The following is a 17,144-nucleotide window of genomic DNA, read 5'->3' on the forward strand; positions in this document are numbered from 1 at the left end:
GTAGATGTTTTCTTTTTTTTTTTTTTTGAGACAGAGTCTCACTTAGCCGCCCAGGCTGGAGTGCAGTGCCGCGATCTTGGCTCACTGCAACCACTGTCTCCAGGGTTCAAGCGATTCTCCTGTTTCAGCCTCCCAAGTAGCTGGGATTACAGGCACTCACCATCATGCCCGGCTAATTTTTGTATTTTAGTAGAGATGGGGTTTCACCATGTTGGCCAGGCTAGTCTTGAACTCCGGACCTCAGGTGATCCGCCTGCCTCGGCCTCCCAAAGTGCTAGGATTATAGGTGTGAGCCACCGCGCCCAGCGACTGTAAATGTTTTCTAAACATTCTTTACATTTGTTTCTATTATAACTATTTTCCCCTAAGAGGGCACCAGAATTGCAGAATTCACAGAATAAAATAATAAGAAATAAAGATTTCCTATACTAGATATGACTTTTAATCTGGATTCTCTAAAAACCAGCTTATACTCTGCTCTGTATCTTAATATGTAAAATTAAGAAATATCAGGCTGGGCACACTGGCTCATGCCTATAATTCCAGCATTTTCGAAGGCCGAGGTGGGAGGATCATTTGAGCTCCGAAGTTCAAGACCAGACTGGGTAACATAGGGAGACTCTGTCTCTACAAATAAAAGAAAGACAGAGAGAGAGAGAGAGAGAGATTGAACTAACAATTAGCAATAAAGAGAATACCTATTTAAAAATCTGTGGGTCTTGGCTGGGCATAGTGCCCTGCTCACTCCTGTGATCCCAGCACTTTGAAAAGCTGAGACCAGTGGATCGCTTAAGCCCAGGAGTTTGAGATCAGCTTGGGCAACATGGCAGAACCCCATCTCTAAAACAAAAACACAAAAATTAGCTGGGCAGGGTGGTGCACGCCTGTTGTCCTGGCTACTTGGGATGATGAGGTGCGCAGATCCCTTGAGACCAGGAGGCAGAAGTTACAGTAAGCTGAGATTATACTATTGCACTCCAGCCTGGGCAACAGAGCCAGACCCTGATCTCAAAAAAATAAATAAATAAAAATATTTGGTGTTTAATTAAAATGGTTCCCAGAGGAATAGGCTTAAATGCTTTTATTATATTTTTTGGAAAGAAAACTTAAAATACATAAGCTATTTACTTAGGTAACTATAAGGGAACAGCAAAATACACCAGGAAAAGTAAATTAATAAAGGTAACAAAAATCCATAAATAATTCATTTTCCATTGTGGTAACAAATTACCACAGACTTAATGGCCTGAAACAACATAAATTTATTACCTCACGGTATCTGTACATCAGAAGTCCAGATTGGCTTGGCTGGTTTCTCTGCTCTGGGTCTAACAAGGCCAGTATCAAGGTGTCAGCCTTCCAGGGCTCTGATTGGGAGACTGGGGTAGAATCAGCTTAAAGCAAATTTAGCTTGATGGCAGTCTAGGTCCTTCTGTGTGCAGGACTGAGGTCCCTGTTCCCTTGCTGGCCATCAGCTGGGGCTGCCCTGAGCCTTGGAGTCCTCTTTTCCTTGTACCCGGCTCCCTTCATCTCCCTGCCAGCAGTGGACATCCAGTCCATCTCGCTGGCTTGGAAACACTCTGACTTCTCCTTCTCCTTCCTCCTCATCTCTTCTCCTCAACCAGATAAAGTTCTTACCTACCCCAACCCCTAGAGGTTACCATTCTCCCGGTGTTTATTCTCATTCTCTGCTTTTTAAAATACTTTTATCACATACTGTGAATCAGTATATTGATTAAACAAGATGTTTAATTAAATAATATTGATTAATTAAACAAGATGTTTAGTTAAATATTAATTAAATAATATATTGTTTAATTTTGCTTTTTAAATGAAACTTTTTAAAAAAATGGTCTCATATATATTCTATTGCAACTTTTTTTTAACTCTACTGATTAAACTGTATTGATTCTTCTGGCTATAGTTCATTCATTTTTACTTTTGTATTCCACTGTATAAATATGCCACAAATTTACTTACCTGTTCTCTTGCTATTTTCAGTTAGAAACTATGCTGCATTGAATATTCATATATACATCTCCTGGTCCTCATATCTAAAGGTTTTTCTGGGCATATACATAGTAGTGAAATTACAAGCTCAACCTAAAAAGATAGTGCTAAATTGTTTTCCCAAGTGATTGATCCAGATTATATTCCTGCCAGAAGTTTATGAGTTCCCATATCCTTACCAGCTTGCATCCTCTTTAAACTTTAAATCCTTGCTAAACTAGTTGGTATTTAATGATGTATTCTTGTAGTTTTAATGTTCATTTCACTTGTGTTTTATCTTCTAAGACACACCTGTTTGTGTCTTTTGTCTATTTAAAAAATGTTTCTCTTTTTCTTAAAGATTTATAGGAATTCTGTATCGAATTCTTTTTCATTCATATATATTGCTATATCTTCTCCTAGTTTGAAGCTTGCATTTTCTCTTTTGTTAATATCTTTTGATAAACAGAAATTGTCAACTTTAATGCAACCAAATTAATCATCTTTTCCTCTGAGACTATCATTCTTTGTTTTGTTTTCTTTTGGTGACTTGTTTATGAAATTCTTCTCTACCCTGAGGTCAAAATATTATCTTATGCTTTCTACTAAGAGCATTAAAATTTTGTCTTTTACTTTTCTACTCTAGTACACAGAAAAAACAAACCAAAAAAACCCCAACAATATGAAAAATAGTTTTGTCTTTGATATTTAAGTACTTACTTCATCTGGAATTAATTTTAATGTGTGAGGTGATGTGATTCAACTTCATTTTTTTCCAGATGGGTAAACTATCTTCCCATCACCATTTATTGAATCATCTCTGCTCCTACTATTTATGTGCAAAGCCAATTGCGTCCTATAGAGTATCTTATCCTCTGTATCCTAGCCAGCGCAGTACAGAATTCAAGTGTGTAGAAGTACTGAAGTACGTAGAAGTGTATAGAAGACATAAGATGTAGAGAAGTAGAGAGAAAAATCTTTGACTTTTGGGGCTGGGCACAGTGGCTCATGCCCGTAATTCCAGCACTTTGGGAGGCCTAGGTGGGAGGATTGTTTGAGCTCAGGAGTTCTTGACCAGCCTGGGAAACATGGCAAAACCCCATCATACAAAAGATGTAAAAATAAGCCAGCTCTGGTGGTGCACACCTGTGGTCCCAGCTACTCAGAAGGCTGAGGCAGGAGGATTGCTTAAGCCTGGGAGGTCAAGGCTGCAGTGAGCTGAGATCCCACCACTGAACTCCAGCCTGGGTGACACAGCAAGACCCTGTCTCAAAAAAAAAAAAAAAAAGAATCTTTGACTATTTTTTATTTTAAAGAGAATGCTTGCCAAAGGCTAAAAAAGAATTAATAAATAAGAAGAATGCTTCTAATATTTTACCATTGAGTACAGATGCGTCACATTTCCTCCTATCCCTGTTTGTGCAAAGGTTTTATTTTTCTTCTTAAATCATAAATGGATGTGGAATTTTATTGAATGCTTTTGCTATCTCTGCTGAGATGAATATAGCTTTTTTTTTTTTTTTTTTTTTGAGATGGAGTCTTGCTCTATCACCCAGGATGGAGTGCAGTGCTGCCACCTTGGCTCACTGCAACACCTGCCTCCTAGGCTCAAGCAATTCTCCTCCCTCAGCCTCCTGAGTAGCTGGGATTACAGGCTCGTGCCACAACATGCAGCTAATTTTTTTTTTGGTTTTTTTTTTTTTTTTTTTTTCAGTAGAGACAGGGTTTCACCATGTTGGTCAGGCTGGTCTCGAACTCCTGACCTCAAGTGATCCACCCGCTTTGGCCTCCCAAAGTGCTGGGATTACAGGTGTGAACCACCACGTCCGGCCAATGTTTATTTATTTTTTAACTGATGTATAATAGTCGTAACATATTTTTGTGGTACATGTGATATTTTGATACAAGTATACAATGGGTAATGAACAAATCAGGGTAATTGGGATACCCATTATTTCATTTATCTTTACTTTCTGTTGGGAGCATTCCAATTCTTCTAGGTATTTTGAAATATACAATAAATTATTACTAACTATAAACACCCAACCTTAAGTTTTCTTCTTTAATATCTTAATACAGTCAATTATATAAATATATTCTATTTTTAAACCTGGGTGAGTTAAAAACATATTTGTCTCAAAATTCTCTTTTGCTTTCTGAAATATCCAGATTCATATCTTGCGTTGTTGTCTTTGTGCTAACCGAGCTTCTCAGAAATATTATTTCACAACTTCATGGCTTTGCTTAGTGGGAGGAATTTTGGCACCTGGCTTCTTTCTTGCTCAGATCCAGAGGACAGGTAGTGTTTAAGAAAACAGGATTTGCAATTAGGGAGACCTCAGTTTGGATTAGGTTCATCCATTTGATAGTTGGTGACCATGGACCAAGTTACTTCTCTGAATTTCTTTTGCTCAGCTATAAATCAAGGATTATAATCCTTCACAAAATCATAAGAATCAAAGCCAAATAATGCATCTAAATGTTCAGCCCAGGGCTTAGCACACTGGCATGACACAAATTAGCTGTTGTTATTTTAAGTGTAAATCTTGTGGTATGCCCCTTTATGACCTGCAGATGGTATTTTCCACTTCTACTATTGATCATAGGTACCTTCATGGTTAAGAACATGCATTTTATGTCATTGCAATTTTATTCCCAAATCTATTCATGTATTCAGCAGTGAACTGAATACCTGTTATGTGCCAGATACCTTGCTAGGCTAGGCTGTGTGGGTGATACCTGTTCCACAAGACAAATGTGGGCTCAAAGAGACATGCTCTCTGCCCTTGTAAAGCTTGCAGGGAAGATAGGCAATTGAGTATTTGGTAGATAGGAAGTGTTCTGGGAGACCTCTCATATAGTATGTGAGAGCTCTCATATAGGGGATAAAGGAAGTCACACCTCACACCAAGACCTGAAGCCACAAGCCTGGTGTTGAAAGGGCAGAGAGTCTTCTAGGTGGATGGAATACCATGTGGGGAAGAGTTTGTGGTATTTGAGGAGTAGGGAGGAGACCAGGCTGCCCAGAGTAGGGCATGGAAGATTAATTGGAGGCTGTACAGGCATAATTATAGGGAGACTAGCTTGCAGGTGTTTATGGAGTTAAGATGAGAAACAATGGTGGCCTAGAGGAGTAGCAGTAGCAGTGAAGCAAAGTGGATAGATTCTAAAGATATTTAGGAGGTAGAATTAATGTGATTTGGAAAGTAGATGATATAAAGAATGAGAGAGAGTCACTCACAGGCTTTATTGAGCAGGTGGGTGGCCACAAGTTTGAATAAGTGGGTGGATGAGAAGGGAAACATTGGAGGGGAGGAGAGGGCTGGAGGAGTGTTAGATGCTACTGAGGAGATAAGCAAAATAAAGTCTGAAAACTGATCATTAGGCTTGGTAACCTGGAAATCACTAATGACCCCAGAAAGCAATTTCCTGGCTTCCTTCCTAGGAACCAGACTGCAATGGATTGAAGAGGGAGCAGAAGGTGAGGAAACAGAGTGATAACTCAGTTAAGAGATTTGAGTGAGAGGGGAGGAGACAGAGAGAGTGGCAATTGGACAGGGACGGGAGTCCAAGGAGGCATTCGGGTGTTCCTTTTTTTTTTCCTACTTCTGCTTTTTATTGTGAGAAGTTTGGGCTTATGGAAAGGCTAACAGGATGGCACCAGTAAAGAAAGAGACACTGCAAACACTGGAGAGACACAGTGATCTATAGCTAGGTCCTTGGAAAGCAGGTCACAGAGCACAGCTGGAAAATTGGAGGACATAATCTCCAATGTAATTGAAGAAAAGAATTGTTGGCTTGGGGTGATTTCTTGCTTTGTTTTGTTTGGTGGCAGGAAATTGAGGCTCTTCTCTGAAGTTGCCTCTGTTTTTCCCATGAGGTGATAGTAAGATCATCCCCCAAGAGCAAGGAGGCACATCGGAGAGTCAGACATTTGAGGATGGGGGAGAATGGAGAGCTCATTGATAAATAAGACAATAGAGGTTTGCTGAGCAGGGTTGTTGAACTGCTCATAATCATGAACTTGGAGTGATGCTAGTCTCTGTGATTGCGGTTTACTCCAGTATTACCTAGCAGACCAGGGGTAGTCATGAAGATGGCTGAGCCAGGGTTGGGGTATTGCCAGGTGGATGTGATGAAAAGACAGTGTAGCAAGGAGATGTAGAATATTGGCAGGAGACTTAATGACCAGTTTGAGTGTCTGTTATGTCCTTTATAAAAAAATCTATGGGCATATTGTAGTTGGTGCTGGTTAGATTTATTTATTTATTTTTGATTTTTTTTTTAACCCCTGGAAGAAAAGTGTCATTACATTGGAGGAATGCAATTTGGCAATGACCTAAGACAGCGTTTGGTCCCTAGAACAGCAGCATTAGCATCACTAGGGAAATGAGAAAGACAGATTCTCAGCTTCCACCCTAGATCCACTGAACCAGACTCTGGGGCTGGGGCCCAACAATCTGTGCTTTAACAAGCACATAAGGTGATTCAGATTAGTGCTAATGTTTCAGAATAATTAATCTAAGAGAAAAGCCTATGAATGGTCAAAAAGTTGGACATTAACAGTAATATTAATGAAAATAAATGTGAGTTCTTTAACATTGGGAGCTTGTCTGTCTTGTGTAGCATTCCCAACACTCAGAACATGTGGGTCATAAGAGGGGCAAAACGTATGTGGAATGAAGGACTGAATGAGTTTATAAAATAGCACAAAGATGAAGGAGAGCTGGGAAGAGCTTCCATATAATAATCTATAGTTTACTTGAAAGCTCATTAAATCTACCTCTACCCTAAAAAAAAAAAAAAAAAAAAAAAAAAAAAGCAAACCATACCTATTACAAAAGCTAGCCAGGTAGATATTTTCTGGTCTCATTAATGTCTTTTGCAATAAGAGTGTTTGTTATGTCTAAAAGCTTACACACACTAAAAAAAAAAAAGAAGACAAAAGAAAAGAAAAAACCAACCTCAGGCCAGACATGGCATGGTGGCTCATGCCTGTAATCCCAACAATTTGGGAGGCCAAGGTGGGAAGATCAATTGAGGCCAGGAGTTGAAGACCAACCTGGGCAGCATAGCAAGGCCCTATCTCTGTAAAAATAAAAACAAATAAAACTCATCTGCTTCATAAAGTGAGAAACTGCCATAGTAGTACACATTTATATCTTTAAGAATAGTAATAATTAACTGAGAAATGCCCAGACATTTAAGATGGAAACTTTATTTTATTCTTTTTATTTATTTATTTATTTATTTACTGAGACAGTGTCTCACCCTGTCACCCAGGCTGGAGTACTATGGTGCAGTCTTGGCTCATTGCAACCTCTGCCTCCTGGGTTCAAGCGACTTTCATGCTTCAGCCTCCCAAGTAGCTAGGATTATGGGCCCATGCCACCACACCTGGCTAATTTTTGTATTTTTAGTAGAGACAGTGCTTCACCATGATGTCCAGGCTGGTCTCAAACTCCTGGCCTCAAGTGATCCACCCACCTCGGCCTCCCAAAGTGCTGGAATGGCAGACATGAGCCACCGTGCCCAGCCAACATGGAAACTTTAAAAGTAAACTTTTATTGTCTATTTCTAATTATAAAAGTAATACACATTAATGTTAAAGTTTATAAGATGTAGAAAGATATAAAGAAAAAACCCTGGCCATTCTGGGCACACTGCCTATGGGGTATCCCTGTTCCACAAGGAGCAGAACCTCTGCTGCTGCTACAAATTAAATAAAAAAACAAAAAATGAAAAACCCCACTGATACTGCCATAATCTAGAGATATCATTACCTTTTGGCTTATTCCTTTTAGGCTTTTATTATGCCTATGCAAATGTAGATATAGACATTTAATTTTTAAACATAATTGATTGGGTCATACTGTATTTTCACTTTCATCTCTAAGTAATAACTTTTTATGAAAGTTTATTTTTCCTTAGCTCTTAAGAACTTCCACTGTGGTGAAGAAAGCTTCCTGTAGGTGATGATTCCTAAACACTGGGGCACTTTGTTTGCATCTAATTGGCATTTAGTGTGTTTGTCGACTATATATAATGGAAGATTCCACTACCTTCTCTTTTGAGGGTTTTCCAGACTGTTTAGCCATATCTCTAGAATAATTCGAGTGAATCAACAGCAGTCGTTTTCAAACTTCAACATGTGTAAGAATCGCCTGGGCAGTGTGTTAAAAATGCAGATTCCTGGGCCCTAATCCAGAAATTGGATTTAGCAGGTCAGAATGTGGCCCAGGCATCTTTTTATTTTTTATTTTTTTGTTATTGTTGTTTTTGTTGTTGAGACAGAGCTTTGCTCTGTCACCCAGGATGAAGTGCACAATGTCAGCTCACTGCAACCTCTGCTGTCCGGGTTCAAGCAATTCTCTTGCTTCTCTGGGACTACAGGCACGTGCCACCATGCCCGGCTAGTTTTTGTATTTTTAGTAGAGACGGGGTTTCGACATGTTGGCCAGGCTGGTCTTAAAATCCTGATCTCAAGTGATCCTCCTGCCTCGGCCTCCCAAAGTGCTGGGATTACGGCAGGCATCCCTTTAAATGCATGCCTTCTGTGAACAGCACTTCCACTACTGACTTAGAGAGACAAAAGGTCTTATAATTTTCGGTCCACTAGGTTATAAATGATCACCTTCACTTGTAAGGTGCTAAGATTAAGATAGTTAAAAGGAAATAATGATTATTTATAAATTATGTTATTATAAATTATAAATACGCATCATTGTAGCATTCAGAACACTTTTAATCAAAGTTAAGTATTCTGTAATGTTTTTCTTTTCCTTTTAAATGTAATTTTCTTTTGTTGCAAAAAATGTTTAATGGTGAAAGTCAGATTTAGGGTAGTTAAGTTGCTCAGGGATCCTGTAAGCAAATTTCTGACCTCCTACCTGCTTAGACTGTTGAGCCCTACAGGATTGTGAGAGACACACATGACAAATTATGGAGGAAATGAGAGAAAACAGAAAGAATCTTAGGAATGAAAATAGGAGAGCAGGAATGAGAAATATATGTTTCTATGGGTAAGCCACAGAAAAGATATGATGATTTATGGAGATATATTTGTGCTAAATCCCTGAGCCCCATTTTCTTTTCCTTTCTTTTCTTTCTGCTTTCTTAGACAGGGTCTCACTTTGTCACCCAGGCTGGAGTGCAATGGCACAATCTTAGCTCACTGCAACCTCCATCTCCAGGACTCAAGCAATCCTCCTGCCTCAGCCTCCAGAGTAGCTGGGACCACAGGCGTGCACCACCACGCCCAGCTAATTTTTTGTAGAGATGGGGTTTCGCCATGTTGCCCAGGCTAGTCTTGAACTCCTGGACTCAAGTGATCTTCCCACCTTGGCCTCCCAAAGTGCTGGGATTACAGGCGTGAGGCATCACACTCGGCCCCCATTTTCATATAGAAAGCACAGCATGGACATCAGGAAGCTTGCCCTTTGATACTAACAGAATCACTGAAGTTCACTGAAGAAGATTTAGGAATATTCTGAACCACCAAGAGGGAACCCTCTGAACCATTTCTAACATATTCAGGCATTTTGGGTATTAACTAAATAATAAAATATGCAAACCAACCTATCAAATGCATTTGTTATTACTTTTTTATTGTAAATTACAGAATTTATTGTATTAGGATATACTTAAGAAAACAAAAGTTAATCTTGGCTATTCTTGGCCCTTTGATCTATGTAAATTTTAGAATCAATGCATCAAATTCCACCAAAAATCTATTAGGATTTTATTTAATCTATAGATGAATTTGAGAACCGACATCTGTATAATATAAGTCTTCCAACTCATTATCATGAGCCTGTTTTTTTTTAGCCTTCTCCAAAATATTGCAAAGCTTTATATTTTCTTTGTAGAGTTGTTGTCTCCAACTTATTGCTAGCTCCTTGCTATTAAAAATGGTATCATTAAAAATTAATTCACTTGTTGCCTCTACAAAAAGTGCAACTGATCTCAAGTATAAATTTATACCTAGCAAACTTGATAAACATGTTAGTAATTAATCTCAAGATTCTTTTGGATTGTGTTTTATAATCTTATGTGATTAATAAGTTTTGTTTCTTTTTCTATCATCATTTCTTTTGCTTGCCTAACTCAGTAGCTGAGACTTTCAGAAAAATGCTGAATAGGAATAGGTGATAAGGGATATAAGACAAATCCCTTCTAGATCTGAGTCATGTCTTAGAAGAGAGCTACTCTGAAATGCCTATAGACCATAAGCAGACTGTGTGTGTGCAAGAAATATACTTTTATATGTTAAGCTCTTGAAAATGGAGCCTGTTAGTTCCTATAGCATGTTCTGTCCTAATATAATCAGATTAAAATAATTATCTTCTATTGCTAGTTTGTTAAAACATCTCATACATGAATGTTGAATCCTACCAATGTTTTTCACCATCTGTTTTGATGATTTTATGATTTTTCCTCTGCAGTCTGTTAAAGTGACAAATCATACAAATTGTTTTGTTATTAGTTTCCATTTATTACTATTTTGTATTACACATGAGCTGATTCTCAGTGTGAATTAGGGCGTTGGACGCCTCACCCTGCCTCCCTTCTTCTGTCTGCCCATTAGCCATTGGATCTCAATCAAGAAAGCTGAACACTGATGTTAGTGCTTTCTCCCCACTCTCCTCTCTTTTCATAACTGTTTTGCTAGGATGGTAGATCCTAAATAGGCATCTGAAAAAAAATGTTTCTTTAAACTCAGTAATTCAGTAGCCACTAAGTCATCTTTATCTTGTTGAAGAGAGGATACTTGATGGGCAAAGGTGTGGGGTGACAAAACCGTGAAAGCGTAACAGACTTCAGTTTTTATAGGAACCTTGCTGTCTTCTCTGCAAAGATGTATCCCACTAGTGATTTAATTATCAAGGAAATGAAGAAAACTTTTCTGCAGAATTCATTTCTTTCTCATAAAACAAAAATCAACTTCTTTCCACATAGCTTTTTAGGTTGAACTGACTAAATTCTGTGTCCTAATGTATTTGGTTTTAGTGATTTAAAAAATCTTTTCCTTCCCTTCCTACTTAGCAACCTTAGGAGACTGGTAAAAACAAACAAGTAAGTACCAGAATGTTCACTATAGTCGGATTAAGGATAGCAAAAACCAAACAGAAACAGCTATAGAGAACTGTATAAATAAATTGTTATAGCCTTAGGATATTAGCCATTAAAAGGAATAAATTAGATAAATGTATAGGTATGAAAAAGATTTCCAAGACATTCTGTTAAGGGAAAAAAGCAAGATGCAGAACAATATGTATAGGGATAATAAATTTTCTGGAAGGATCCATGAGACGGTGATAAAAGGGGTTACATTAGGTAGTGGAACTGGAGTGAGGAAACTTCATTTTCTACCCTTTGGTTCTATATGAAAGGTTTTCTCATATTACACATATTGCTTTTTAAATAATTTAAAATTAGTTTAAAACTTAAAATTAAATGATAACCTTTGCACTTTTTGGTATTTAGCTTCTTGCAGGTTTTTCAGTCTTTCTGCTTCCATGGGCTCCGCTTTCTCTCCGAGCATTTCTCATGCCCATACATGTTTATTCTGGAATTGTCATCTTTGGAACAGTGATTGCAACAGCACTTATGGGAGTGACAGAGAAACTGATTTTTTCCCTGTAAGTTGCATAGTCTTCTCAATTGTAATACTTAAGCCACAAAATGTTAAATACTTGTTCACTGGGAAAATGTAATATAAATATAACAAAAATTTTTAGATATTAAAATTAAAAAATATTTTAAATAATTTGTTATATCATATAGGTAATATGATATCACTAAAAGTTTAGAAGGACCAAAAAGTCTGACAAATTGTATTACTCTTATGAAACAACTATTGAAGTTATACATTCCCTTTCAATCTTGTTGATATGCATGTTTTTATATTGTAATTATAGTGTACATACATTTTTGTTTCATCCTTTTTAAAAATTTTAAGTGATAACTGTTACTGGTGGAGGGTGTCCAGGTTCTTGGCGTTTTGAACAAAGAAGTGGACAAAACACAAAAACAAAGCAGGTAAAGAATGAAGCAACAAAAGCAGAGAGTTACTGAAGATGAAAGTACACTCCACAGGGCGGGAGTGGCCTGAGCAGCCTCTCAACGGCCCCGATACAGAATCTTCTTGGGTCCAAATAGCCCCTAGAGGTTTCCCATTGGCCACTTGGTGTTTACCCCATGTAAATGAAGTGGTGGCCCGCAGTCAGTTTGATTGGTTGTAGAAAGCAACCAATCAGAGATACTTTCAATTTTCCATCTGCCATGCAGAAAAGCGGGGTTTGCAAAGGGAGTAGCCTCCGGTCCTTTTGCTGCTTAGATGTGGAAAGTTGGGGTTTTCCTTTTGGTTTAGATCTAGGAAATCCGTGTGAATTGACCTGAGGTTGCCTGCCTCCAGACCCTACCTGCCTCAAAACAAGTGTTACAGATACTATATTATTTTCATATTTATTATTTTTAAATCAATTTCATTATATATTCCTGAGTGAATTGTAGCATAATTTATATTTCTCCTTAATAGCAAGCTTTGAGAGTTTACATTGAAACTGTTACTAGTGTGCATTTTGAGCAGATAAATTCAAGACTGTTTTGCATGTTGCTGTATCATCCTGTTTGTAATTGGATACATCTCTTATTTCATAGGAGAGATCCTGCATACAGTACATTCCCACCGGAAGGTGTTTTCGTAAATACGCTTGGCCTTCTGATCCTGGTGTTCGGGGCCCTCATTTTTTGGATAGTCACCAGACCGCAATGGAAACGTCCTAAGGAGCCAGATTCTACCATTCTTCATCCAAGTGGAGGCACTGAACAGGGAGCAAGAGGTTCCATGCCAGCCTACTCTGGCGACAACATGGACAAATCAGATTCAGAGTTAAACAATGAAGTAGCAGCAAGGAAAAGAAACTTAGCTCTGGATGAGGCTGGGCAGAGATCTACCATGTAAAATGTTGTAGAGATAGAGCCATATAACTTCACGTTTCGAAACTAGCTCTACAGTTTAGCTTCTCCTATTAGCCATATGATAATTGGGCTATGTAGTATCAATATTTACTTTAATCACAAAGGATGGTTTCTTAAAATAATTTGTATTGATTGAGGCCTATGAACTGACCTGAATTGGAAAGGATGTGATTAATATAAATAATAGCAGATATAAATTGTTGTTATGTTACCTTTATCTTGTTGAGGACCACAACATTACCACGGTGCCTTGTGCAGAATAGATGCTCAATATGTGAATATATGTCTACTAGTGGTTAATTGGATAAACTGGCAGCATCCCTGGCCTGTTGTCATGCAGTCATTTCCTGTTAATTCTGGGAGACAATGATTTCACAACTAGAGGGAAGCAGTCCTAAAAGTTTAAAATCCGATAATGAATATCTGGGACAGGGTTTAGATCATGACACTACACAGATACCATGATGAGAGTATATTAAAGAAATTTAGGAAAGCACCTGGTTCCTTTCTCCCCATGCCTGCCTTCTGCTCCCTCCCCAGCTGGTTTGGGCTCAAATTGTCCCTGGAGACTAGGGTTTATGTTAGGGTATTGATAGATTAGAGCAGGTGGTTGAAGAGATCTTCTCTGGTCAGACTTGGAAGAATTTCCAAAACTGAAGTTAGCCCCAAGACTTCTCTAGGGTTGATGTACTTTATGATCCAGATGCTAAACCTCTTAGAATGAAAATATGCTTCAACACTTAAGTAGCATACACTGCCCTACAAACCTCAAAGAGCACTTTTCCCCAAGTTCTTGTTTTTATTTTTGAAAGTACTCACATGGCACTTACTATGCTCCAAACACTCCTCTAAGCACTTTACAAATATTAGCTCATTCAGTCCCCAGACAGACGGGATGAAGTAGGTATTGTTACTGTTCCCATTTTACAGGTGAGAGATTTGAAGCCTGGGGAGGCTAGTAACTCACCCCAAGGTCACACGGCTCATACATGGTGGGACTGAGACTCAGATGCAGGCAGTCTGGCACCTCAGTCTGGATTCTAACCATTTCACTATGCTATTTTTGTCTTGTACTACTTTGACCCACCCCTGAATAAACCTCAATTGCTGGAGTGGGGTGGAGTTATTAAAGGGATGCTTTTTACCTTTTGCTGTCAGCTGAGGCAGATTCCCCAGATAACCAAGGAAAAGGGGCCACCCATACCTGGAAATAGGCCATAGGACCCCTACCACTGCCAACAAGCCATGGCCTACCTTGAGACTTGTTTGATCTTAAAATTGTGTCTTGGTAACACAAAGATTTGGACAAGCACATCTGTAGCTTTCAAGTTAATTAATTGCAATATTTTTTTCTTCAGGATTTTAGCTGCTGAACAACTTTCAGTTTGGAGCAAAAAGAGACCTATCTCATGGTCTGCCCTTCCCTGGGGCAATAGCTAGGGTCTTTCCTGATTTTTATGGAATTTTAGGGGATATTTTGAGCTTTGGGTTCTCAGTAGTGAATTGAGACTTGGAGGTGACTTTTCGTGTTTGGAGTATCATCTCTGTCTGGGCTCTGGGCTGACAAATTAAAACCTAGAGTAGTGCTTATGCTGAAATGATACTTTTCATTTTTTGGTTGATTTTTTTGCCTTCCCTTCAATTTTAAACTGAAGCATTTTAATGTGGGTAGAAACTCTACACCAAATACACTAAACATTTTGGTGCTTAGTGGATTTCTTTTTAGGTAACTGGTACTTACTTCAAAGACTGAATACAAGCCACACTCCATCATATCCCTTAAACTTCATGAAAAACCATTCAAGATCCCCTTGCTGCAACACTGTTCTCTTCCTCTCTACTACATTCTATTTCCAAAATTGGTAATAGAGCCAGAAGGATCCCCAGTACCCAGCCCTCTGCCTGGCACAAAGTGGTGGTACAATTAAATTCAGTATGGGTAGAGCATGGCACCGTCTTGCTGCCGTAGAAGGAGTAGTTGCATAGTCACACATCATTTGATAAGTTGGGTGTTCCATTACACAGAGGTACACAACATTCCAGGATTTTTGGAGGAAGGGATTAGATAGTGACTAAGCCGCCAGAATTGAGGTGGCCATTCCTTTTTATATAGGCTAAGAAACAGGTTATCAGTGAAAAGTTAATTATGGCTTTGGCACTAGAATAGCTCTGTTGCAAAGTATTTAAGCACCCCTCATCTCAGCCCTTTATTTTATCTTTCATGTGGGCTAATGTGAGGATAATCTTACAGATATTATAGGAATTTCTTTTCTATCTTTATGAAAACAACATATATAAAATATATCTAGAAAACCTTTGTTTGAGACTCTTATTTAATGGGCTTTTGATTCTAATGATAATTGTACCTTTATCTTTCAAAAGCTGATATTTCCTACCTAAGCATCTCCCCAGAAAAATATCTCATGAAAAAGCCCACAAATAATAGGGGAGAAGAAAGCCTTAGGTATCAATTCTAAAACAGTGATTGAAATTTCCCCAAATAATTATGGCTTCTGTCATCTCCAGAGATAATCTGGCTTGGTTTACCCCATAATCTAATTTCAGAAAAGAAAGCTTTATTTTAACACTCATCTGAATCAACATTAAAGCCTTTTCTCTCAAAGCATTTATTGAGAAACTCAAATGAATATACTTTTTGGATTAATGTCATCAAAAGTGTACGGCTTCCTGTGTTGCTTGTGTCAAATGGAACCTGCCCTCTAAAGCACTTTCTTTCCTTTCCTTGCGTGGTTTCATGTAAGCTGTGCTGTTTAGAAACAACATCTCAGACTCTACAAAGAAATGACAAAGAAGGCAATTGCACTTTTTAAGGGATACCGACAAGCAGTTTCTGTTTTCTAAAGGACAAAATATAGAGTGTGTGTCATTTTTAATTAGATTCTTTCCCCTGCTGAGTTGGAAATTCCAGTGCAGCACTGATTGACCACAGTTGCCAACCTAAAAGCACAAAGACAGAAGTAAAGCTTTATGCTAATTTTATTTCAATATGATAGAAAATTTATCTTGGTATGTCCTTTTTTAGATAACTCCAGCAGAAAACTGTAACTGCTATGTCTTTAGGAAAATGTAGAAGAAAGAACATTATTATTCTTTAATTCCTACGAGGTACCTGAAAACCTTAAGTGGAAAAGATTTCTATCTTTTTATCTTAGCGCATTTATGGAAAAAATATTAACTATCCTGAATATTTTATAATTTTGTAGGAAAAATATGCATCTATTTTTTCTTGACTTCTTTTATATAGTAATAAAAGTTATTTTGGAAGCTCTTTGTGTGTTATCGATTTGTCTGGGGTAGCAGGGGTAGGCATTGTTGTGAAAGTTTCTTTGCCATGGTTTTTGGTTTATTTGTTTATTTTTCAGCAGAGATAGTCTTTTTTCAATTTCTTGATTATGTTAACTGAAAAGCCAGCTTCTGTAATATATAATACATATTTTATAATATTTACTATTAATATTATATAATATTTATATATAATATTTAATATTATATATATATAAAATTTTTCGCAGTAAAGAGTTTAATTAATGCAAAGCAGCCAAGCAGAAGGACTGGAGTTCTCACTCAAATCAGTCTTCCTGAAGGCTCAGAGGTTAGGGTTTTTCAATGATAGTTTGGTGGGCAGGGGGCAAGGGAATGGATGCTGCTGATTGGCTGGGGGTGCAATCATAGGTGTGTAGAAAACAATCCTCATGCACTGAGTCCCCCGCTGGAGGGGGGCCACAGGACCAATTAAGTCATGAGTCACAAGTCCAGGTGGGGTCAGCTCTTCACTACCTGACCAATCTTAGGTTCTACAATAGTGATGTTATCTATAGGAGCAACTGGGGAAGTCACAAATTTTGTGACCTCTGGCCACCTGACTCCTGAGCAGTAAGAGGTTAGAGAAACTGATGCAGGTCAGGGGAGCCCCAACGTGGAGCTTAGCCCGTGTAGGTTTTTGTCTTTGCCCAGGAAAGAATTCAAGAGCAAGCCAGAGGTGGAAGAAAATAGCTTTACTGAAGAGGCAGTGTTACAGCACCATGACTGCTCCTGTAGAGCAGTGCTACCCCCTAGGCAGAGAGTAGCCTGTAAAATATTTTAAAGAGGCTTATTCCGAGCCAATACAAGTGTCAATGGCCTCGGGAACACAGTCTCAAGAGGTCCTGAGA

The 17,144-nt window shown here is 38.3% G+C and overlaps 1 protein-coding gene across 2 annotated transcripts in view; it reads left to right on the forward strand.

The window, feature by feature from the left end:
- Positions 1-16,261, forward strand: part of LOC129031128 (plasma membrane ascorbate-dependent reductase CYBRD1) — a 35,655-nt gene extending 19,394 nt beyond the window's left edge. The window contains exons 3-4 of one of the 2 annotated variants that reach the window (XM_054477024.2): positions 11,476-11,630; positions 12,652-16,261. In XM_054477024.2, the coding sequence (XP_054332999.1) occupies positions 11,476-11,630; positions 12,652-12,955 (459 nt within the window). In that variant the 3' untranslated portion in view covers positions 12,956-16,261. The remainder of the gene's footprint in view (positions 1-11,475; positions 11,631-12,651) is intronic. The other variant, XM_054477025.2, reaches the window with a different exon arrangement.
- Positions 16,262-17,144: the final 883 nt, after the last annotated feature.

The sequence above is a fragment of the Pongo pygmaeus genome, chromosome 11, assembly GCF_028885625.2.
Source record: "Pongo pygmaeus isolate AG05252 chromosome 11, NHGRI_mPonPyg2-v2.0_pri, whole genome shotgun sequence".
In the NCBI taxonomy this organism is placed as follows: domain Eukaryota; kingdom Metazoa; phylum Chordata; class Mammalia; order Primates; family Hominidae; genus Pongo; species Pongo pygmaeus.